The following is a 17,855-nucleotide window of genomic DNA, read 5'->3' on the forward strand; positions in this document are numbered from 1 at the left end:
GTTGTAGCTTTCCAAGCATTCTGGGTAATTTTAAGATTGCATAGTACCTGCTGCATCTAGACATTACTGCGTAATGAGGATGCCTTTGAAATAGCTTCATGCCACTCCGATGTGCTGGACATTTTCGTATTTTTGCTCTAAACTGCTTCCCAAGAGGCAGTATGACCTGGGTTGAAAACATGGCCAGATGCTTCCATTTACCAGGGATCTGTCCTTGAGCAAGTGGCTTAACATGTCTGAGTGTAGATTTCATTGTCTTTACCATAAGGGCATGGGACTGTGTGGTTTCTAGGATTCCTTTTGTTCCAAAAAATTATTTACAAAAAATAATCCCTGTTTTCCAAGTGATATAACTCACTCTTAATCTATATTAATGAAGAAGTAAGACATAACAGTAGATTCAACAATACACGGCAGTATGGTCTTCTGGTCTATTGAAGAAAGTGGTGTGGCTGACAACCCGCAGAAAACTGTTATGTCCTTCCATGATACTATGAAATTTTTTAGTTATTTGAGTTTTCTTTTTTGAGAAATGCACACTGAACTTAGGACAACAGTTGTGGTTTTCTGGGTTTATTTAGGACAGCCAGGAAATGCTTTCTTTTTTAGGGGGACTCAAAGGAATCACTGCACATTTGGCTCTTTGTACTATTGAATAAGCTAGATTTGAAGTTGGGAAGCTATAAGCAATGCACTCTTAGCAGTCACTTGTTGATAAAAATGTTCCCAGATATTGATGGGAGGTTTATGGTTTTTAGACAGAAACAGAATGCATTCTACATTTCAGGTCATGCTGTCACAAACTCATCCTAGAAAGTAACAGCTATACAGCTATCCCATGCCAGCTTTTAACTAAATGTGATAGAACACAAAGCAACTGAAAAATTCCACCATGCCTTACTTGTGGGCTCAGGAGCTGTACGTCACTGACTAAATAGGTTTAGACAACACTGAATCAGTAGAAATTGACTCCCAGAATTTACAGGGGTCTTCAGAGAGATGCTTTATCCTTGGGATGTGTGGAGATGAAAGTAGGTAGATAATATCTATCTGCATGAGTTTGTTGAAATGATAAGCTATAATTAAAGCTTAAAACGTTTGTGCCTTATTAGTTTGTCATAAATTAAAAGCTAATCCTGATGGAGATAATGAATTAGCTAATAGGGCCTTTTATATGCATGTAATTTGTTTTAGTAAAAATTGCCCTTTTTTGTTTACTAGAAAAAAAATTTTTAATTGAAATCTTTTTGGGTGTTTTGAATCTAAAACATAGCAAAGTAATGTTAAATTATATCCTTCAAGAAATTCTTTTGATTGTTGATTTGTAATATTCCACATTACTTTTTCACAAATAAAGATACCATCTTACTCTAATCTGTTCTCAGTGGTTCAGCTTCATAAAGAAGCAACCCAGTCATGGTTTTGGCCAGAACCTGATGTGAATCTCCATTTCCCTGTATTCAGTGTTTAACCATAGAGAAGCTGGTTTTAAACCAATGATTTCTTCATCTTCCCATCCTCATCTCCATAAAAATATGGGGCATCCTTAGAGAAGTCAAGAGTCCTCTCTTCCATTTAGTACTTAGTTGCTGGTTCTCTGAGAGATTATGTACGAGTGACTTAAACTTTTTACAGCTTTAAATCAGCTAAAGAGAGAATGTGAAAGCTTAATTTAGAAATGGTTCTGATACAAAAACCTCTACTTACAGTATGGATTTTGATTATTTTTAATAAAGAAAATCAAGTACTTTGTAGCCCATGTGACGCTTGATGACAAACACATTCGGTTCTCTTTTCGTGGTAAGAGTAGAAAGACAGTGCAGTGAGATGGGCGTGTGAGGCTGAGGCAACAGAATGAGCAAAGACAGGAAAGAGAGTGGCATACTTAGGGGTTCGCAGAATATTCTGCTACAATGAGGATTTGTGATGGGCAGTGTTTGAAAGGTCAACTGGACCCAGTCATAAAAGGCCTTATATGCCCCAAGCTAAAGAAGTTACTGGGAACCACTCAAGGTTATGGTTTAGTTTGCTTTTTTTTGTTGTTGTTGCTGTTTTGCTTTTTAAAGCAGGGGACAGCTTGTGTGAAAAGGCTGTCATCTTGGGAATGTCACTCTAGTGGCGAGGAAGAAAGAGAGACGTTAAGTTTCTATTTCTGAAACATTATAATTGAATGGCTAGGGTACTTCTGGTTGGCTATGGTCAGTACCTCTGTGGAATAGGATAGTAGCAGAATTCTTGCCAAAGGGCAAGTTTTGTGGAACTCCGGCTTATTAGTAATAGGCTCGAGTCAGCAGACTTTCTCAACGAGCCAGATACTAAATATTTGAGATTTACAAGCATTATGTTCTCTGTTAAAACTACTCAACTCTGCCATTATAGGTCCATAGCAGCCGTAGGCAATGAGTAAATAAATATAGAAGACTGTGTTCCAATAAAACTTTATTTAAAAAACAAGTGGCCACTGCTGGCCATACTTTGCCAACCCCTGATGTAAACTGTATTGAAAAGAGGGTCAGCAACGGGTCTCTTAAGTCCATCTTTTCATGTAGCAGCAAAGGGAAAGGAAGGTCTCAAGGAGCATTAGGGAAGCAGGAAAATAGGGAGGAAATGATGACTGAGACTAATGGGGGAGAGGGTGGTAAACATGAAGAATAGAGGACTACTCTTTCTATTTTAAAAAAGGCCATAGAAATTTGAATACTGACGAGGTATTTGATAGTAAAGAATTACTAATTTTTTTAGATTATGATAACGGTATTGTGGTTTTGTTCTTAAAAAGGATCCTTAAAAGAGACCCATGTTAAAATATTTTTGAATGAAATGATATGATATCTGGGATTTGTTTAAAAAATAATCCATTGGAGTTACAGAGGAGGGGAATAGATGAAACAGAATAGGCCTTGAGTTGATAATGTTTGACCCTGGGTAATGGGGTACATAGGGATCGTTGTACCAGTCTCTGCTTTTCAGTACGTTATTTCATAATAAAACGTTATTTTAATAAAAGGCTTTGGATTTGGGAATTAACAAAGTGGAGAAAGGGGATACCAAGGAGAGAGAGAGAAAAGAAGCCCATGTTAAGGGAAAGCCTCAGTGATGAGAATTTTAGGGGAAGTTCTCCAAGTACTCAGAATGAATCAAGTTGAAAGCACTCTTCACCTTTGGACATTTTGTTTTATCCCCTATACAAATATATCTAGAATCATGCAGTCAAGGGCACTTTCCCACAAAATGGGGAAATTCATGATGGGTTTGTATTAAAACCTGTGTGTCTGAGGGTAGACATTAGTGCTTTTGACGCAGCATACCAAGGGAATGAAATTCACATAGCAGTAATCTCTAGAGACTTCAAGAATGCAGTGGGAAACATGAAATTAAGCATTTTCTTCTTTGAGATACTTATGACTGTCATGCCTTTAAGCCCCTCCTCCCCTTTTCTTAATACCATCTTCTTAAACCTTATAAAAGGCATGCCCATTACACAACATTTGAAAACTACAGGACAAAATAAAGGAAACTAATTATCTTTCTTCCTAAGACGCAGCTATAGCCAGTAACAAAATAACTCTGACTTTTCTAGGTTGGGCACAAGGGTTAAATAATCATAATCCCCTGCCCTTCCTGAGCTTAAAATGTACGCAGGGGCAATGGACTGAAACAAGGGCAATAGAGTCTCCTAAATTTAAATAAGATCTCTGAGTTTTTTAATGAATTTTTGGTTTATCAAGTATAGATGTTCTAAATATATTTTTATGTTTTCCTAATTTTCTGATCTGTCTCGCTAAATGTGGAACTTCTCACATTGTTTTCTTTCTGACTTGAATTTTCCTTTATTTGACTTTTTTTCTGCTAACTAAAAACTGCAGCAGGAAAGGGGTAGGGGAGATAAAGCGTGTGTGCTACGTGCTGTGTGTCATTGTTATATAAAGGTTTTCTTTTATGTGACCTGTGAAAACCTTATATTTGAAGTGTGCCTGGGTATGCTAAGTATAGATCAGTTCTCTTCTTGGCTTTTGTTTTGTTTTTGTTCTCATGTTGGGTGACAACTGAAAGACCTAGTAGAATAGCTACCTGAACCACCCACGGATCAACAGGTGCACTCTATTCTCCATAATCTGAATTAAGCTAATAATTTGTCATGCCGTTTATCCTTTTGTTTAAAGGTTATTTATTGAAGACGTTCCCATTGTACCCAGTATAACAACATGAGGCATTCTAGAGCTAGATTGAAAAACAGTCTGTAATTAGCTGACAGATAATTAGCCCTTTCAGGATACCACTTTCATCTTATAAGCATTTACTCTTAAAATGAGCTAAATTGTCTTCTGTAATTTACCTGGCATTTGTTTTATTGGTGCACACACTAGCAGTCTTTCTTTCTAAGTAGAGCGAATCAATTTGAGAACTCAGAAGGTACCAGCAAACTTTCTACCAAGAATGGCCAGTGTTAGAGTGTGGTATTTTTAAAACATGTTCAGTTTAGCTAAGTGTTGCCAGTCCCCTCTTTTTATCTTTAAAGTGTTATTGGCCAGACAATATCCGTATGATAAAATGACTTTGTAGGTATTTCTTCTTTATTTTTAAATTGCCAAGCTTTTTATTTTTCAAATGTGTTCTAAAATTCAGCATTAACTAGAAATATTTAAGTTTCTGAAGCAAACTTTCAGTAAAATATTTGATTATTATGGTTCCTGTCCCTAGATGTTAATCTCCTTGCAAAATTTATAGTGGGTTTTTCATTTAATACATGTTAAATTACTGTTTTAGCTCTTTGACCAGGAATAAGCATTATTTTGAGTTTTGGAGGCAGAGCAGAATTATGTGCACACCATAAGTGATGGTTCAGTTGATTAATGTGAAGAAAATGATGTAAATTACATTTAAATTATTCATATACAAGTAACTTTTGACATGGAATTTCATAATCTGTTGTTAGGTTCTACACATAGTTTACATTGTTTTTATGCTGAATTCTTGACTTATTTAAAACAATTGTTTGTATGGGCTTACTTCAATCCATTACTCTCTGATAATTCTTTGTTAAATGCTTAGCAAAGTCCTTGTGGAAATAACGTGGTTTTTATTATCTTGTGCTTTTGGTCCTTTTTGTTAGTGGCCTGCACTAGGGTGCTGTCTTATAATAGCTTTGTTAGATTTGGAAATATGACATTAAAAATAAGTTGACTTCGGGGGGCCTGGGTGGCTCAGTTGTTAAGCGTCTGCCTTTGGCTCAGATCATGATCCCAGAGTCCTGGGATCGAGTCCTGCGTCAGGCTCCTTGCTCAGGGGGGCCTCTTTCTCCCTCTCTCACTTCCCCTGCCTGTGTTCCCTTTCTGTCTCTCTTTCTCTCTCTCTCTGTCAAATAAATAAATAAAATCTTAAATAAACAAAAATAGGTTGACATATTATCTAGTGAAACGCGAAGAAGGTATTATCTTAAGAGTATAAAAATATCTCTGGTACAGTCTTGCAGTCCATTCTAGCCCTTTTATTGTATCTTCATACTGATATATTTGACAGAGACAAACTTTAATAATTCTTGAACCTTAGTATTTTCCGCTTTCTACCTGTATCACAGAATGCTTCTCTAGTTAGTGGAATTTGAAAATAGAGCGGTTTCATTTAAAAATTGAAATTCTAGATTTTTAAAAAATTGCTAGTTTCTGATTCTATTTCTCTGTGAGCTTCCTATTCAAACCTTGAGACCAAGATGTTTCTGATATCTTATAAAAGTAAAACTTGTCCAGCATTAGGGCATTATTGTTTTATTTATTGTTATATTATCTACTGCCACCTAACACATTACCCCAAAACATAACAGCTTAAAACAACGAACATTTATTACCTCACAGTTTCCATAGTCAGGAATCCCAGTACAACTTAGCTGAGTGCCTGTGGCTCAAGAGGTTTTTACAGGGCTGCCATCAGGCCGTCAAGGCTGTAGTCATCTCAGTTCAACCTGGGGGGCACTGCCTCCGAGCTCACTAATGTGGCCTTTGGCAAGCCTCAGGACCACAGTTGTTGGCTGGAGACATCTTTGCCACATGACACTGTATGGGAAATGGCAGTTGATTTCCTTCAGAGCCTTGAAGGAAGAGTGTGCCAAGTTGGAAGCCATAGTCTCTTTATAACCTAATGTCAGAAGTGACATCTTACCATTTTGCCGTAGTTTATTCCTTAGACATAGGTTCCTGGGTCCACCCGGACTCCAGGGGAGGTGATTACCGAAGGGCATGAATACCAGGAGATGGGGATCTTAATGATTGCCCCATAGTTATGAGTACTTGGGAATATCTAAAAATTTACTACTTTTACTATGTTGTTTCACAGGATTATGATGATAAAACTCCCTGCTCAGAAAGAACTCCCTTTGCTTAACTTGTTCTTGTCTCATCATCTTGAATTAATCATGTTGTATGGAATGAGGCTCCAGGAAGGGATGCAAACTAGGACGTAGATAAAGAAATGTTCATTTGCAGTTTCTCTTGCATAGCTTTTCCTAGGTATTTAGATAAGCAGCGTTGTTAAAACTCTAAGGTAATATTAAGAAAATGCACAATTGGGAATATTTTATGCTCTGTTTATTATGTAAATTCTAATGTTTATCTTGTTCAGTATTGGTAAAGGTTTTCAAGGCGTCATGAAAAGATGGGGATTTAAAGGCCAGCCTGCTACTCATGGTCAGACAAAAACCCACAGGAGACCTGGAGCTATTTCAACTGGTGTAAGTATAACTTAGTGGTCCCCTTTTTAATGCTAAATATTCAGCTTCTACACATAGAGTACTTTAGTCTGTCCTTGGGATCAGGTCACATAATTTTAATCTGACTCCAGGTGGATCACAGTACTTGTCACATTTTTATGGGTCCTGGCCTCACTTACTTTCCAGAACCAGACTTGAATCATTTAGTAACAACCCCTATACTTACAGCCCGTATTCTCATTCCTGCCTTCTTTCTCATTTCCATCTCTGTCTCCCATCCTACCCTCTGAAGTCAGCTGCAAGAAATCAGGGATTAGAATGTCCTTCCATCTACCCAACCAGTTCTTTCACAAATTAATTTTTGCCTTAACACAGACAGTTGGGAAAGATTGTCAAGGACAGTATCATGGTGCAAGGGAAAAGTAGTAGAGAGGAAATGGGGACACAAACAATAAGAGCACAGAAAATGGAGAAGGACTTTTGTATTCTGAAATAATTTTCTCTAAGTTGTAGGATCGAATGGATAAGTAAATATATTGATAATGGGAGCAAGTTTCTTACTGCTGGAAAAGGATATTCAGGTATGAAAAGGAGGGAAATTAGAACAAACCCTGTAGTATTGAATTCAGATTGCAGGTATCCATCATATACATTTACTGTATGTGTACATAAAGAGAAATAGATATAGGTATGTGTGTGTATATTTATTCCTTAGCTCTCTCTGCTGAAAGAACCTAAAAGCAAAAATATTCTATAGCAGCGAGCCACACCTAGGGCCTAGATCTTAGTTTCTAAATATCATTGCCCACTGAAAGGAACTTGGGCTCATTGGAGAAATGGCCCATTTCATGCATGGGGCAGGAAGAGTATAAGATGAACCCAAAATAGCTTGTTCAAGAAAGTGAGGAATGTAATGTACCGCATGGTAACTATAGTTAATAATGCTGTGGTGCATATTTAAAGGTTGCTAAGGGAATAGATCTTAAAAGTTCTCATCACAAGAAAAGAAGTTTTTTGTAAGTATGTATGATAATGGATGTTAGACTTATTGTGACCATTTCACAATATATACAAATATCGAGTCATTACTTTGTACACCTTAACCTAACATAATGCTGTATATCCATCAGACCTCAATAAAAAAAATAATTCTTTTAGAAATTAAAATAACAAGGAAGAAAGAAAGGTGCTTTAAAAATGATGGCACATGAAAAGGACACAGCAGCCAGCTAAAATGAGCTCCCACTTGTAAAACTTGGGACGGTTTGATCTGAAAATGTAAAAAATGACAGAATATGGAATAAAATTAGAATTGATGATCTCACACTGGTACAGATGCATAAAGTGAATGGATAGGTTAATAAATGGGAGAAAAGGGACTGCTCTTCTTTGCAGTATAATATTAGCAAATAAATGTAGAAGGAATGATGGAGTTAGAATTTCATTTTGACAGTCATCGTAGGAATAATTGATTCAGCCAGGAATTATCAGTGGATGCTGAAACAAGTGCTGAAAACTTGATGGAGATGAGTTTATATACAGAGTCCCCAAAACAACTCATCGATTAATTACAAAGGGAAAGATAATAGCCTTAGAGTGGATTAACCTACTGAAGACAAAAAGGACAAAAAAGAACACATCATCATTTCTGTGGTGATTCCTGCCAAAAAATGCATCACCTGAATCTGATCATGGGAAAACATTAGACCCAAAGTGAGTGATAATCTACAAAATAATTGGCTACAAAATAATTGGCTTCAAAAATGTCAAGATCATGAAGGACAAAGGCTGAGGAGCTGCCCCAGATTTGAGGAGACTAAAGAGACATGACAGCTAATTACAGTGTAGAATTCTGAAGTGGATCCTGGACTTGGGGGAGCATTACTGGGGCAAAATTTAGAATGTGGACTACAGATTAGATAATAAATTTTTTGAGTTTCATAAATTGTACTGTGGTTATATGAGAGAATATTCTTGTTCTTAAGAAATACACACTGAAATACTTGCAGGTAAAGGAGCATCATGTCTGCCATCAGATTTTTAGATAGTACAGGGGAAGATGTGCATATATAGAGGTAGAGTGAATGGTAGAGCAAATGGGGCAGCATGTGAACACTTGGTGAATTTGGGTAAAGAGTATGGGAGTTTTTTGCATTTTGCAACTTCTTTATGAATGTGAAATTATGCAGTTATAAATTATATGAAAATAAATTGTTAAAAAATTAGGTAGATCATAGACGTAAATTTAAGAGCTAAACTATAAAAGTCTTTTAAGAAAACATAGGAGTAACTCTTTATGACCTTGGGTTAGGCGAAGCCTTAGATAGGACGCCATAAATACAAGTAACAAAAGAAAATACAGGTAACTTAGGCTTCATCAAAATTTAAACTTTTCTGTTGCAAACAATACAATCAAGGAAATGAAAAGACAACTCACAGAATGGAAGAAAATATTTGCAAATCATATATCTGCTAAAATTTATAATCCAGAATATGAAAAGATAACCCAATTTGGGGTCTGGGTGGCTCAGTTGGTTAAGCATCCGACTTTTGATTTTGGCGCAGGTCATGATCTCAAGGTTCTGAGATCAAGCTCCACATTCGCCTCCACACTCAGCAAAGAGTCTGCTTGAGATTCTCTCTCTCCCTCTGCCCCTCCCCCTGCTCCTGCAAGTGGGCTTGTGCGCTCTCCCCCTCCTTCTCTCTCTCTCTCTTAAATGAGTAAGTCTAAAAAAAAAAAAAAGATAACCCAATTCAATCCAAAGAATTTGAATAGGTATTTTTCCGAAGAAGATATACAAATGGCCAGATTAGCATATGAAGAAATAATTAACATCTTTAGCCATTAGGGAAATGCAAATCAAAACCCAGTATGCTAGCACTTCAGCACCTACTGGGATGACTAGAATTAAAAAGATAGATGGACAGTAACAAATGTTGGCAAGAATTTAGAATAATTGGAACCCTCATAACATTGTTGATAGGTATGTGGAAATGATAAGAACTGCTTTGGAAAAGTTTGGCAGTTGCTAAAAATGTTAAGTGTAAAGTTACCATATGATTCAGCACTTCCACGCCTAGGTATATGCCCAGAAAAAGTGAAAACATGCACAAAACACTTGTGCGTACATAGCAGCATTATTCAAAATAGCGGAAAAATAGAAACAACCCAAATGTTCATAAATTGATGAATAGATAATTAAAATATGGCAAATTCATACAATAATATTTAGCAATAAAGAAGAATGAAGTATTGATACATGCTGCAACATGGGTGAACCTTGAAAACAGTCACAGGCTGCATATTGTATGATTCCATTTACATAAAATGTCCATCCTAGGCAAATCTTCATGATGAAAGTATATTAGTGGTTGCATAGAGCTGGAGTTGGAGGGAGTGACTACTAATGGATTTGGAATTTCTGCTTTAGATTGATGAAAATGTTCTAAAATTGCTTGTGGTCATACACAGCTCCCTGTATATAGTAAAATATTTAAATTGTATACTTTAAAAAGTAAAATCTATGGTATGTGAATTATACCTCAATAAAGCTCTTTTAAAATTAGGCATGTAGAAGAACCTATTACTATGACTCAAGTTAGTTATTTGTCATGAAATGCACCATTGTGTTTGTAAATACTGCTGTTAAGTATTACTAGTCAATACCTTTTTAATCCTAAGAGGGTGTACTTTTTTTTTTAACTCTATTTTATTATTTTATGTTAGTCACCATACATTATAGCCTTAGTTTTTGATGTAGTGTTCCATGATTCATTGTTTGCGTATAACACCCAGTGCTCCATTCAATACGTGCCCTCCTTAATACCCATCACCAGGCTAACCCATCCCCCCACCCCCCTCCCCTCTAGAACCCTCAGTTTGTTTCTCAGAGTCCATTGTCTCTCATGGAGTGTGTACTTCTAATGAGAATGTAAATTTAATTGGGGAGGGCAGAGTCCGTTTTTAGTAATGCTAAGCAAGATGTACCTATCACAGAGAATGTCTGTAGAATGAATAAGAGTGATATTTAGTCCATAACACACAGAATTGTCTTTTAACCTGAGTTGGTTACCAACTCTCATACTAAGATGAGCTACTTCCACTGAGAGTTTTACCTGTTGATGTCAGAGTAGTGACACAGAAGTGTTTATGTTCCAGGAATTCATGTGTCATGAGAAGCTTTCCCGTTTTAGATGTAATTCAAATTTGCTTCTTTAGAGACAGTATTATCCATTATCAAAGCCAAAATCAGAGAGACCATGTGAAGCTGTTTGATTTATGTGAATCAGAGACAACCAGAGCTAGACAAACAAACTCAATATTCCAATAACCAACTCTGTCCTTTAATCATTCCGGTGAAGGAAAGTAACATCAAAAGCGAGGGTGGAAGAGTAGACCATCCCAGCAGCGGGGGTGTAGATGGAGTCCATTAAGTCAGTTAATGCAGAAGGTTAGTGAAAACAGACCAGGCAGTCAAGTTTGTTCTTTGAGTGGTGGTGTGATGTGGGTTTACATTCTGTAATTTTTTTCTTTTCTACTTCTCAACCAGTATTAGCGAAGTTGCTACTCTCTTGTTAATCAGTTTTTCTCCCACATCTGTTTCTTAGCCTGTATTTATTTTGTTGCTCTAATTTAGAAGGGAAATCATCTGGGGTAATTGTGTCTAAATCCACATTTAGTTCCTTACTGGGGCCTAGCAGAATGAGGAAAAAATGAAACACTTTAATAACTCCTATCTCGCTTTGCATTTCGATTTGATCAGTGCTATTGGAAATTCAGAGTACTTAAAAGTGCTAATTTTGGTTTTCTTATGTAGGACGTCGCCAGAGTCTGGCCTGGAACTAAAATGCCTGGACAAATGGGAAACAAAGATAGGACAGCATATGGACTGAAAGTAAGTTTCTGAAATGGCTGTTTTAGGAATAGTCAAATTAATACCTGAATGTAAAGGCACCAGAGGATGTACGGCATCTGTGTCTGCATAGGGTCATTCTGATACCTGAAGAGAGAGAGGGGGGGAGAGAGAGAGAGAGAGAGAGAGAGAGAGAGAGAGAGAGAGAGAGTGTGTGTGTGTGTGTGTGTGTGTGTGTGTGTGTGTTGTAGCCATACTGTGTGTGTGTGTGTTCTGGTACCTGAAGAGTGTATGTGTGTGTGTGTTGTAGCCATACTCATGGTAGTGTGTTCATTTAACACCCAAGCTATGGAATGTGCAGTCACTGAAAAGAAAAAGGTAGTCATCTACTGTTTGATCTGGAAGATTTCCACAGGATGGTGCATGAGAAAAGTTAGATTCCAAAGCATTGTGTGTAATACTATCCTTTTATAAAAGAATGAACAAAAGCTCTCTCCATGTATATGTTACTGTGCCGTTATATAAGCACAGAGAAAAGTGGAATTTCATGCCAGGGTATTTTGGATTATATGTCGAATGTGTGGGTGGATAGAAGTAGATGTGGAGGAGGAGGAGAGAGGGAGACCATCAAAACAGGAGGGAAAAGATAGTACTAAAGAAAGGATTGTGGTATATATCCATCTTTATAAAATAACTATATGTATTTAAAGGGGGGGAGTTAAATTCAGTCTCTGGTAATTTGAGGAATTTGACAAATAACTAATGTTTATATGTGTATGTGTATATGTTTTCAAAGTATAGAAAGTACAAAGAAGAAAATAGCTCCTCCTAAAAACAATACCCAGAGATAAACACTGTTAACATTTTGGTGCATGTTCTTCCAGCCTCTATTCTAGATACATTTTATTTATAAATTTTGACCAGCAGAGTTTTTTAAATTTTATGTAATTAAATCTAAGATTTTTTTCCCTTCTACTACTTTTACATCTATGAGAGATCACCTATTTATATCTTTGTGTGTATTTTCTGTGCGTTTGTGTGTGTATTTGCATGTGCATATGTGTGCGATATTTCATTTTCCGTGGTATTTAACATTTAGCCACTAGGAGCTGTGAGCTGTGGGTCAGACTTGATTTTCCCCCCACATGAGTTGTTCTTTCACTACCATTTCTTGACCATTCTCCCCCATTTGTATAAGCTTTTTTCCACATGAAAGGCCACCCACATGAGGACCATCTGCTCAGCACACTTATTTTGAAAATTAGACCCAGAAAGGTGGCTTCCCCAGTTTCTAGTTGCAGCAAGCTAGTATTAAATAAAACTAAAATAAAATTGAATTTCCACTTGTTAATGGTGCCAGCAGAGTCCATTGAGATATCCAAGCAGTCTTGGTTGTTCAGTCACATTTGTATTTAAAATGATGAGAGTTTGCGGGGTGCCTGGGTGGTGCAGTCAGTTAAGCATCCGACTTTTGATTTCAGCTCAGATCATGATCTCAGGATTGTGGGATCAAGCCCCACGTCTAGCTCTGTGCTCAGCATGGAGTCTGCTTGAGATTCTCTCTCCCTCTCCCCTCCCCCTTGTGCTGTCTCTCTCTAAAATAAATCTTTTAAAATGAGTGTTTGCTACCACTTCCCTAAGACATATCTGTTATAATCATATATTACAAGTCATCAATAGGATTTGAATTTTTCCTATTCTCATTCAACATTTTGAAGTGCCAATATGATGATTACTTCATAGGCTACTTATAGCCTCAGCTTTTAGTAACATATTGCTTGTTTTAATACAAGTATATTCTCAAATTTTTAACTCTTAAAATTCTATTTCATTTCTTTCTTTAGGTATGGAGAATAAACACAAAGCACAATATAATCTATGTAAATGGCTCTGTACCTGGACATAAAAATTGCCTAGTAAAGGTATGTATGTAAACCATCTTTATTTTCCATTGTTCGGTTACATGAATGTGTGCCATAAATTCTCCTTTAACTCATAAATGTGGCTTGAAGATAAGTGACTGTTTCTCCACATTATCTGCTAAATTAAATTTTTTTCCACTTTTCAGTAGCACCTGACTGAAAAAATTGTACAAAATAGCCAAAACCTGTGTTTATAAAACCGTGAACCTGTACAAAGGGTAGGACCAGTAATTAGAGGCTTTTTAGAAATACAAAAAGGATATTGGGATAACTATTGCCAAAATATCAGTATCCTTCCAAAAAAGAACTCTTAATTTTTTACAGAATACTTTGACACAGTCACTGGAAATACATGAAATGGAAATTCAGTGAGAGAGTCAACAAGATAGGTGATAAAAGGGCACCTGGCTGGCTCAGTTGGAAGAGCAGGTGACTCTTGATTTTGGGGTGATGTGTTCAAGCCCCACATTGGGTGTAGAGATTACTAAAAGAAAAATAAAATAAAACTTTAAAAAAAAGGAAGGTGGTAAAAGGTAGACATTTTAAGGAGAGATTTATTATTTTTATTATTATTATTGTTACTAGCATTGCTCTGATTATACTTTTTAGTGTTTTTCTTAAAAATATACATGTTCATTTTTATGTTCAAAAACAGAAAAATGTACAGGAAAATTTTGAAAAAAAACTTGCACTCTCACAGACTTACGCCTATCAAATAAAATAGAAAATAAATATTCTGCCTGGGATTTAGACCAACATAATATAACATGAGAAATCACTTTTGAAATTTGAATCTTCCGTTCTGAAAATAAATTTATAGTAGAAGTGGTACCAGCTATTCCCAGAAATATATTCTTTATTAATTTTCTAACAGTAACAACAAAAATAGGTTAAAACTTAAACCTCAAATTTTTCAGATTGGGTCTTTATTCTTTTCATTTCTCAAAGTAGATTCTATTACTAGTCTAAAGTATGATACTTGTTTTAATCTTACAGTAGTTAAAATTCCCTTTCTGCAATTAACTTTTTGACTGGATTCTCATTTTTCTTAAAAAATACATCTTATGAATTCTTACAAGTTTTTTGGCTTTTTTTTTTTTTTTTTACTTTGCATGTTTTTAGATTTAAGTGGGTTTCCAGTCTCCAAGTGACCTAGTCATAGACACAGTGACAGGTTGTCGAGGTTGGCAGGTTGTCATTGTACTTCTTAGAACATTTTGGCTTCATAATTAAATGTATCCCTCTACATTCCAGGCTTATTGCATGTTTATAAATATCATAACCTAATAAAAGAGAAAAGAGGGAAATGATTCTTTCCCATAATGAAATCATACTGTATAGCAGATGAATTTTTAAATTTTGACAAAATGTTGTCAAATCTCCCTTTTCTCCCCATTTTACTGCATACACGGTTCTAGGCTGGCTTTCCAGCTGCACCTTACTGCTGCTGTGGCTTCTCAGGTACACTCGGCATTTTCTTGGATGCCAGTATAGATGAGTAGGTCACCTGTCTTGAAAAACCGTAATATGTGCAGTGATATTCTGACTGGTTGCTAGAAACAGTTTATAGGCAACAACATTTAGTACTCTTCCACCTACTTCAACAAAAGAATTGCCTCCAAAAACTCAGCTCTCTGAAAGAATGATGGCTTGCCATTACTGAAGACATTCAGAAGATACACCAAAGGCAATTCCAAAAGAGGAGTCCAAATATATTTCAAGAAACTAGCATAGGGGCTCCTGGGTGGCTCAGTCAGTTGAGGGTCTGCCCTCGGCTCAGGTCATGATCCCAGGATCCTGGGATCGAGGCCCGCCCCTGCATCGGGTCCCTGCTCAGTGGGGAGCCTGCTTCTCCCTATGCCCCTCCCCCTCCCCGTGCACTCTTAGGCACATGCACACCCTCTCTCTCTCTCTCTCTCAAATAAATAAAATCTTAAAAAAAAAAAAGAAACTAACATCAAAGAATGTCTAGTCCATTTTGAACTGTTAACACACTAATGAATGTATTTGCAAGAAACGTATTTTGGGGCACCTGGGTGGCTCAGTCGTTAAGTGTCTGCCTTCGGCTCAGGTCATGCATGGTCCCAGGGTCCTGGGATTGAGCCCTGCGTCGGGCTCTCTGCTCTGCGGGAAGCCTGCTTCTCCCTCTCCCACTTCCCCTGCTTGTGTTCCCTCTCTCGCTGTGTCTCTCTCTGTCAAATAAATAAGTAAACTTAAAAAAAAAAAAACTTATTTTGATTTTTAAAAACTCATTTTGAAAAAAAAATCTTTGAAATAGAGTGTCTAAACAAGTGTCTTTTGTAACCTTACACAAATGTCTGTCCCAGACATTAAAGACGGGTGTAGTGAGTATTTTGTGGGCTTGTGTTTTAAATGTCAGAAGTGTGGTACACTTTTTGAAAACATTCACCCCACTTTTTCTGTTCCTCCGGGTGATTCCATAGCAAGTGATAAAACCCCCTTGCCCATGGGGATTGAGGCACGTCCCAGTGGACAGGCAGCCTCTTTAACATTGTCTCATCCCATAGGAGCTTTTGCACCCTGCCCCCACAACCCCGCAGAGTACAGGGCTACCAATACCTTTTTTTATTCTAAAGTTAGTAAAGATAGTCTTAGGGATGACCAACCTGTTTAATCAATGTAAGCATTTTTGTTGTTGTTTGGATTCACTAAATCTATTAAGAGAGCCAAAAGAACTTGTTTACAACATGATGTAGTGTATGTTATCATTACTTGTGTATGTTCATTCCTATTCCCTAATTTAGAATTTGTAAATTTATTCTAGATTTCCTGGTTTGTGTGTGTGTGTCTGTTTGTGTGTCCTACCCCTCACCTTTCCTCAAAGGATTTGAACTGGTTTGCCAATATACAGAAATATAAAAAGAATGAGCTGGAGAGTTGAGGGAGTTTTGGTGAGGGTAGGGAAATAAGGAAGCCAGAGGTTAGATTAAGTGCACCAAAATACATACTATAGAGTCTTACACATTTGTAAAAGCTGGGTTGCAAGCTTTTGGCCCTCAGCCTTAGAGCCAAGACAAAAGAGATTTAAATAAAATGTCATCATTTATGTTTCAAATCAATGAATTTATAGTACTGTTGCATTTACAATTAGAATATATAAACAGTGCTTTTATCTGAAATGTTCCTCGGGGAGGAGAGATCTATCAAAATGTAAAAGCAACTGAGAATTTGCTACTTAGATCATTTATGACTAAATTTTCACATTTATCAAATTAGCACAGAAAGTTTTGCTATTGTTGGTTTTGTTGTTTGCTTGGGTTTTATCTTCAGTTCTAAATTTTGAGACAGTTTAAATTGGTAAAGAATAGGACTTTTTTTTCCTCAAGTTAAAGTTCAACCCAAGATTAGTGAATTGGAAAAAAAAATTAAATGAGTTTATTTTCTTCTGGGCAACTTACTGAAAATTTCTTGGAACAGTTTTAATGAGAGAGATTAAAATAGATGTTTTTCTGTACTTAGCTGTTCTTAGCAGCTGTGTACTTAATTTCAACCAAATTATTCATTTCTCATTGCCAAAATGATTATGCCTTATTTTACTCTGTGTGTATAATTACATGTAATTTTTTTTATTTCTCTCTGAATGAAAGCTGTAGAATGTCAGAAGCTTTAAAGAATCCAATAATGTTTTCCAAAAATAAAGCCCAACATTTTAGATCATATCAATATCTCAACTGTTCCTTGGTTTACGAATTCACAGATATAATTAACATATTTTTAGAATATAAAGAGTTAATAGAGTTAATATAAAGATGTGTGGATTTTTATTTTTGCTAAATACTATTTTGTCCTTATTTTGTCAATGATAATGGTACTTGTTAAATGTAAGCTTATTTCCTTAATAAAACTTGATATTCTTGGTTATGTGCCCTTTGACTTAAGACTAACAAAAATACTAGGTAAAAGTTATTTTTTTAAAACTCAACTTAATCTATGATAGAAAATAAAATAATAAAAATATGTAATAGGAGTAGATAATAAAATCAATAATTAGGTAGTAATAACTTTTAGGCACGTAGTTTGGATATAATTGATATCTAAGTAGTAATTGTAAAATATAATTTATCCTGTTGGGTAGTTCTAGAGATTTATAAGTTACGGATAAGATATAAATTAATAATCAGTAATTTTATTATGAGGAGATGATTAACTTGAGGAAGGCTGTATTTCTGTCATTGGATTAATTAAATTTATTGGAATAAAAAGAATACATTGAGGGCGCCTAGGTGGCTCAGATGGTTAAGCATCTGCCTTCGGCTCGGGTCATGATCCCAGAGTCCTTGGATCGAGTTCCACATCGGGCTCCCTGCTCCTTGGGAGCCTGCTTCTCCCTCTGCGCCTCTCTCTCTCTCTCTCTCT

General features: G+C 36.3%; 1 protein-coding gene across 1 annotated transcript in view; it reads left to right on the forward strand.

Annotated features, from left to right (window-relative positions):
• The window catches only part of MRPL3 (mitochondrial ribosomal protein L3), a 37,940-nt gene that overhangs the window by 19,297 nt on the left and 788 nt on the right, over positions 1-17,855 (forward strand). Inside the window, exons 7-9 of the mRNA XM_025882261.2 lie at positions 6,616-6,724; positions 11,521-11,598; positions 13,401-13,478. Of these exons, the coding sequence (XP_025738046.1) occupies positions 6,616-6,724; positions 11,521-11,598; positions 13,401-13,478 (265 nt within the window). The remainder of the gene's footprint in view (positions 1-6,615; positions 6,725-11,520; positions 11,599-13,400; positions 13,479-17,855) is intronic.

Source organism: Callorhinus ursinus, unplaced genomic scaffold, assembly GCF_003265705.2.
Source record: "Callorhinus ursinus isolate GAN/ISIS: 27379988/994484 unplaced genomic scaffold, GSC_fseal_2.0 scaffold1, whole genome shotgun sequence".
In the NCBI taxonomy this organism is placed as follows: Eukaryota; Metazoa; Chordata; class Mammalia; order Carnivora; family Otariidae; genus Callorhinus; species Callorhinus ursinus.